Consider the following 8,271-nt stretch of genomic DNA (forward strand, 5'->3'; position numbering starts at 1 on the left):
AGAATCCGATAATTGACCCAGCAGGGAATTGACCCAGTAATCCGACAACTGACCCTGTAGGAGATTTGGCAGCTCCGCATGTGGGGGAATCCCCAGACAGGCCAACGCCCAAATGCTCAGCATGTACTGGAAGAACTACAGTTAATTTCATTATAATTCTAATCAGGCTCAATGTTTTGAATAATCTGACTGGAAAATGATTTCAGAGCCAACTGTTGGTAGGTATAAACATAATGAATGTAAAAAGTGAATATCAAAAACTAAAATATAAAAGCCCAACTTGCTTGGCCCTTCTCCACATACCGGTATATGAGAGGCCATTTCTGCAAAATTGAGTATGAAGTACATTTACACCATTTTCTTTCAGTTCAGAGACCACAAGTTCATCCTCAAGTCCACCTTACAAGACACACAAGAGTTATGTCAGTTGGTATGATCATGTATGTGTACAGTGATTTATGGTCCTAAAGTACTGTAGTTGGATCTGTGGATGTTGGGGTCTTTGGGCAGGAGAGTTGAGTGGGATGGCTGGGTGGATTGGGGGTGGAAAGAGGTAGCGGTTGCAGCGTACCGGCTTTATCAGCTCTTGGGCGCAGGAAAGCAAAGGCATTGGCCTTTTTTCTTGCCTTCACAGGTTGTGATACCATGTCATTCTTTGCCAAAAAAGGTAAGATGACAGCCTGCAAGGCATGGGAGGTGTTTCCTGACATCACAGCCAGTTTTCATGCTCTGTCCACCAAACCTGCGTCTGTCTCCAGTGAACTCCACAGACTAGAACAGTTCATGGCAGTGGTGTATGACAGGACAATGGACTTGAAGTCTGTGAACGACGTGCACAGGTTCTTATTCCTGAAGAGGGCAAGGACAATTGAACACATTCCCCCCACAGCTGATGCTCTTGAGGAACATACCAAAAGAGCATCATACCAGGCTGGACATGTTTAGGGCCAAGCTTTAGTTTCCCAACCAGAGCTCCCATCGCCATCTGTATGGGGTTGGCAGAAACTCAACAGTACTTGGCACCCTGTATGGACAAAGTTGCCTGTTGTCCAGAACACTATATCTATCTATCGCCAGACGCCTCAATCCCATTCGGGGTGGCCACAAACAAATCGCCTCCATGTCGCTCTGTCCCCCACCATTTCACTGCCCCGCTCCCAACTCACACCCCCCTCTCTCATATACCTCTCCACCCCATCCCTCCATCTCATCCTCGGCCTCCCTCTCCCTCTTCCCCCCTCCACCTCACTCACATACACTCTCTTCGCCAGTCTTTCACCCTCCATCCTCTCCACATGGCCAAACCACCTCAGTGTATTCCTCCTAACGCTTCCTATCACATCCACATCCACACCACAACGCTCCTTTATATCCTCATTTGTCAGCCTGTCTCTCCATGTGACTCCACAGGCTCCTCTTCAATAACTCATTTCCACTGCTCTCACTCTTGACTTGTGACCTTCCAGCAACATCCAAGCTTCACTTCCATACGTTAGAGTTGGTATCACAATACTGTCATGTAGTAACTTTTTCACTTCCATGCAGACTTCCCTGCTTCTTATCACTGCTTTCAAGGAACCAGCAACCTTTCTTCCCTGCTGTACCCTTTCAAGCACTTCACCCTTCAAACCTCCATCCTTACTCATCACACTACCCAAGTACTTAAACGTACTCACATTTTCCAATTCCTCACCATCCAATCTCACTGTACATTCACTGACTTCACCTCTTTCAAAGACCATCACTTTACTGTTCCCTACATTCACCTTTAGATTCCGTTTCTTACACACTTTCCCAAACTTATCCACCAAGCCTTGCGGCTCCCCTTCGTCTTCACTCAACAACGCAGTATCATCTGCAAACAACAGTACAGGGAGTTTCCAAACACTATCCTCTCTCACCAGGGCCACTCCAACATCCACTACTTACCTTGTACCTCTTTTATTACCCCATCCATGTACAGATTGAACAACCATGGAGACATGACACATCCCTGTTTCAACCCAACCTTCAAAGAGAAAAATTCACTCAGTTCACCATCCACACACACTGCAGCCTTATCACCATCATACATACTCTTCACATCATTCAACAACTTCCCATCTACTCCATACATTCTTAATACTTTCCATAATCCTTGTCTATCCACCCTGTCATATGCTTTCCCCAAATCCATGAAAGCTGCATACAACTTCTTTTCCTTCTCTAGAAACTTTTCCACTAAAGATCTAAGAATGAATATCTGATCTACACAACCTCTTCCCTTCCTAAAGCCTCCCTGTTCTTCTCCAACTAATTCCTCTGTTCTTTCTCTAACGGCCGTATGCTTAAAGCTAATGTAGGGCCTTTCCTAAGGGCCCTATATCAAAACGGTATGCTAAAAGTTTAAGTAGGGAAAGACTTCCCTCAATATGTAGGGTTGTTCCAACATTTTTTTAAGGGGAGGAATGCTTGGCTTTCGCAAACCCTACATTTAATTATTCGTAACAAAGTAACTCTGTACCTCCAGAAGGCATAGAATAATGTAAATAGTTTATGTAAAAAATATTTTAACTTGCTAAAAGTGCAATGCAAACATACACGGGAACTGAACCGTTGGTTATTAAAACACGCGGGCTGTACCTTATTGAGTAGTAGGTCAAATTCGGGCCCGTCTCTGCCCTGACGGAGACACGCACTGTCATTTTTATTTTTTTAAGAGTAGTTGACAGTAGGCGAGATCCTAAAACTGACATGTGTAAACCACTTTTATACGTTACTCATGTGATTTAACTGAATATAGAAGGTTAAGACAATGCTAAAGGTATTAATATACGTTAATATAATGTAATGAGAAAGGAAACTGTTCTTCGCTCATAGGCCAAACTATGAAGCGTCTTGCCAGCATTGGATCATCATTGCGTTTTAATCTCAGGCACTGCAAACTGTTTTTCATTTTCTTATACCATTATTTGTTATACATCAGCAGCATTCTATTCATACTTCTTGGTAATTGTTAAGGAGACATAGGACCACCTCAGTTTGCATTTTTTCCTTGCTTTAGCCCTTCATGGAATTCTTCATGTACTCTCGAATTGTGTTTTCAAGTTACAGTGTTTTTCATTTCCTTTAAATATGGTAAAAAGTGCTTTAAAAAGCGGTGTTTGTTCATGGACAGCCACTATCTTGCTGTGCATGAAGACCGATGGACGCCATCTTAGAGCGCCATACACGATCGAAATTACCTTTGTATGCCTAATTAAACAAACCTAACCTAAACTTTCGTAACAACCCAACTTTATTTCTCCTAACGTTAGCTAACCTATTTGAGACTAACCTAACCAATTTTATGCTAACTCAACCAAACTTATCCTAAATCTGTGCGCGAAGACTGACAAACGCCATCTTAGAACGCTATTTTTCAGCGAAATTGCCCTTATCAGTGCTCATTTACCCAAACCTATCATAAATTTTCGTAATTCAACCCTGCCTTATTTATCCTAACTTGTTTTAAGCTAACCTAACCAGTTTTAAGGTAACCTAACCAAGTTTATCCTAACCTAACCTAACCTGACCTATCTCCAGCACTATCATATTTACAGCATAAGTATTGATTGAAAAGTTTATTATTATAATAGTATATAAAGTATACGTACAAATAAGTGCTGATATACAAAAAATTATGGAAAATTATTTTATTTTGGTGCTGATTGACATCGTCTGGACAAAGAATAGTCACGGTGACTCCCACGGGAGCACTTCCGACGTACCAACTGGTCATGCAGGGCTACCAACCACCCCCTTTCCCTTAATGTTCTCTTAGCATACCATGTAAACATTGAGGGCTTGCTTGTGCTTTCCTTAGTGTGTAAAGTAGGGACCAATGTAGGGCCTCTCCATATGTGTTTAAGCATACGGCCGTAACTCTTACACTTTTCCTATTATACTAAGAAGACAGATGCCCCTATGATTACCACACACTTCTTTTTCCCCTTTTCCTTTGTACAAGGGAATAATTATACCTGACTTCCAATCCTCTGGAACTCTACCTTCGTCCCAGGCCAATCTGCACATCTTCCACATCCATTCTACTACTATCTCTCCCCCATGCTTCAGCATTTCACCACACACTCCATCAGTTCCTGGGGCTTTCCCCGATTTAACTTTCTTCATTGCTTCCACAACTTCTATCCTACTGATTTCTTCCTGTCTTCTCACCTCCCTCCTTCTGCCAGCCATTCCCCAGCCACTTATACTCGCATTACTTCCATCCTCTATGTTCAAGAATTCCTTAAAGTGTTCTCTCCATCTGCCCACGTTTTCTCCCTTCTCCACTAGTAATCTACCATTTTTATCTTTCACTCCCCTGCAAACTTCACTTCCACCCTGGCTTACTCTTTTCACCTCTTTCCAGAACATTTTCTTACAGTCCCTCCACTTTACACTCAAGTTCCTTCCAAATTCCTCATCCTCTCTCTTCTTATTCTCTCTTACTAATCTTTTCACCTGTCTCTTTCTTTCTACATATAACTCTCTCTTCCGCCTCTCAAATTCTTCCACGCCCCTATTTCTCATCCATTCATTGTATGCTCAGAATTAATCACCTGCTCAGAATTAATCAGTTGCCACTGTAAAACTGCTTGCAAAGGGAACTGCAAGTACTACAAGGCTAACTTGCCATGTACGTCATTATGTGACTGCGATGGACATTTTTTTAATATCTGAATTTGATCGAAAAGGCATGCAATAGATGTCTGCCATTGTATCTGAGTTATAACAGAAGCGGACTTCAGCAAGTAGCCACCTTGAATTCCAAGATGGCCGACCTTCCACTTCGGACAGTGATTCCATTGGATTGCCAGACCCTGAAAACATAGGGTTAGTCATTATAATTGTTTCTATCTATCATAGTATTGGAGTTATTGAAGAAAATAAAGGTTCAAAGGTGACCATCTTGAACTCCAAGATGGCCGACCTTTGCCGGGTCAGAAAAATCATTCCATTCAAGTGCCAGACCCTAAGAACCTGGGGTTAGCCACTGGAATTATGTTTCTGTATCATATTATTGGATTTACTGAAGAAAATATGGGTTGAAAGGCAGCCATTTTGAAATTCAAGATGGCGACCATCAGGGGCCCAAGATTCTGGAGGTCCATCTCAAAAAATTATTGTCTGGGTCCCTTCTACAACTGTGCAAAATTTGGTGTTTTTCTGAAATAGTGAACGATTGTTTGCCTTATCCACTGGACTAGTAAAACCACTAACTCAGAGACAAACAGCCACATAGGTTTATGGTTTGGCTCTAGATAGATATAGGGGGCAGGGTGGCTCAGTGGTAGAGTGTCGAACTCGGGACCAGGGGGTCGTTAGTTCGAACCACGCCTGGTAGCTGCCATGCTGGGAGGGGTAGTGCCCTCTTGTTACCTAGCAGGGCTATATGATCTAATAAGGTCTAGCTTGGGGGAACATTTCCCCCTTTCTAGATTGATAGATAGACACCTATCATTGTTTCTTAACTTTGCATCATCCCTTAACTACCCGGAAGTCATCACTATCATCTAGCTTGGTCACATCCTGGCCATCCTTGTTACTAAATTACCTACCATGCCTAACACTTCTGCTGCCACTTACTCTACCATACCAACCTCACTTTCCCACTCGTATAACCAATCCATTACATTAATGAACTCCTCTTTCTTCAATTTTCTCTACTAAGCTTACCTGCTAAAATGCAAATTAATTTTTTTTAAGGACTAGATATATGCAAAATGAGGGCTCACTGGGCAGTGTTTTTATATTCACAGAGATTCTTGTCTAATGGCAGCTCTTGTTGCAGGTCCACAGCTGAAACTGACTCTGCAAAGCAGATCTAAGCAGTGTGGTCATCAGAGAGCCACCTGAGTCATATATACATGGTAAAGTGTTGACATTATATAGGCACATGTGTTGTCTCAGTACAGTACTGTACATCCTACATGAGGTACGTCTTCCAAATATATGTAGCATGTACTCTCTGTTCGTAATGTCTTTCATTGTAAGAAGTATGAATCACTGGATGAGTGGTAGGAGTTGATCCAGGATCATTTAGCTGTTGTGATATCCTTTGCATTTACTGCTTTGCAACTGCAGCGTGGACATTGGAGAAGAACTGGTAAAATAAGGAACCCAGTGGTATTTTAGACTGCATTAACAGCTTAAAACTCAGCAGTGAACTATTTATTTATAAATATGGGTACATAGTACTTGCAAGTGCAGAAGCAGTTATTGTTCAGTAATAATGACCTCTGTATCAGCAATATTGTTCAGTGGAGACTAGTTTATGGCAGGAATTAAAAGAGTTTGGGGGAATCTTATGACAGGATGATAAAGGAAGAACCAGATGTAAAGATATATAGAGTCTGAGGTAGGTGACAAAATAGTGTAGGTGGCAAAAGATGAACCAGATGTAAATTTAGAGTATGAGGTGGATGACAAAATAATGGAAGTGGTAAAGGAAGAACCAGGTCTAAAGTTACAGTGTGAAATGGGTGACAGAATAGTGGAGGTGGTAAAGGAAGAACCAGATGTAAAGTTAGAGTGTGAGATGGATGACAAAATAATGGAAGTTGTAAAGGAAGAACCAGATGTACAGTTAGAGTGTGAGATGAGTGACAAAATGTTCGTCAGTGACAATGAGACTGTCCTGGATGCAGTGTCCTCAGCTGAAGTTAAGCAGTTCAGATGTTTAGAGTGTGATAAAACATTTCTTTTTAAGGGAAGTCTTATCCAACATGCAGTTGTTCATTCAGGAGTGAAGAATTTTAAGTGTGATGAATGTGGTAAACGATTTCACCGGAAGGCAGTTCTCGCCAAACACCTATTAATTCATTCAGGAGTGAAGAATTTTAAGTGTGATGAATGTGGTAAACGATTTACCCAGAAGGCAAATCTCACCAGACACCTATTAATTCATTTAGGAGTGAAGAATTTTAAGTGTGATGAATGTGGTAATCAATTTGCACAGAAGGCAAATCTCACCAAACACCTATTATTTCATTTCGGAGTGAAGAATTTTAAGTGTGATGAATGTGGTAAACAATTTGCACAGAAGGCAAGTCTCACCAAACACCTAATATTTCATTCAGGAGTGAAGAATTTTAAGTGTGATGAATGTGGTAAACAATTTGCACAGAAGGCAAGTCTCACCAAACACCTATTAATTCATTCAGGAGTGAAGAATTTCAAGTGTGATGAATGTGGTAAACGATTTACGGTGGAGAGAAATCTCACCAAACACCTATTAATTCATTCAGGAGTGAAGAATTTCAAGTGTGATGAATGTGGTAAACGATTTACGGTGGAGAGAAATCTCACCAAACACCTATTAATTCATTCAGGAGTGAAGAATTTCAAGTGTGATGAATGTGGTAAACTATTTGCACAGAAGCATGGACTCACCAAACACCTGTTAATTCATTCAGGAGTGAAGAAATTCAAGTGTGATGAATGTGGCAGACAATTTGCACAGAAGGCTGGTCTCGCTCAGCACCTATTAATTCATTCAGGAGTGAAGAATTTCAAGTGTGATACATGTGGTAAACGATTTACATGGAAGAGTGATTTCAACAAACACCTATTAATTCATTCAGGAGTGAAGAATTTCAAGTGTGATGAATGTGGTAAACTATTTGCACAGAAAAGTAATCTCACTCAGCACCTATTAATTCATTCAGTGGTGAAGAATTTCAAGTGTGATGAATGTGGTAAACAATTTGCACAGAAGGCTAATCTCGCTCAGCACCTATTAATTCATTCAGGAGTGAAGAATTTCAAGTGTGATGAATGTGGTAAACTATTTGCACAGAAGGCTGGTCTCGCTCAACACCTGTTAATTCATGCAGGAGTGAAGATTTTCAAGTGTGATAAATGTGGTAAACAGTTTGGTCGGAGAAGCAATCTCACCAGACACCTATTAAAGCATCATTGAGGGAAGAGTTTCTAGTGTGCTGAATGTGGTAAACGGTTGACTCAGTTGATGTCATCCACGCCGTTTAATTTATTAACCCCTAGGGTATGCAATTCTCCAGCCTCGACTGTCCCCCAGGATGCAAAATCAGGCCAATTTTTCGACTTCCTCAAAGTTTAAAAGTTTTATGCTCGATTTATAGAGCTTGAATTTACACACCTGAAAACGCAAACCCCACCCTCCTAGACCCAATAGTTACCGAGCTATGGTCCGTCAAAGTTTATAATAGTTACCTGTCACGGCCCTGGCGAGAAAGAAAATACGCCACTCGCACCTGTTTTCTTCGC

At 41.3% G+C, this 8,271-nt stretch overlaps 1 protein-coding gene across 1 annotated transcript; it reads left to right on the top strand.

Annotated features, from left to right (window-relative positions):
• Positions 1-5,920: 5,920 nt before the first annotated feature.
• Positions 5,921-7,945, top strand: LOC145407816 (uncharacterized). Its single transcript, XM_080278673.1, has 2 exons — positions 5,921-5,959; positions 6,818-7,945. The coding sequence occupies exons 1-2, from the start codon at positions 5,921-5,923 to the stop codon at positions 7,943-7,945; spliced, it is 1,167 nt and encodes a 388-aa protein (XP_080134799.1).
• Positions 7,946-8,271: the final 326 nt, after the last annotated feature.

Source organism: Coenobita brevimanus, chromosome 74 (assembly GCF_032717465.1).
Source record: "Coenobita brevimanus isolate Jiangsu-jjx chromosome 74, ASM3271746v2, whole genome shotgun sequence".
NCBI classification, from domain to species: Eukaryota; Metazoa; Arthropoda; class Malacostraca; order Decapoda; family Coenobitidae; genus Coenobita; species Coenobita brevimanus.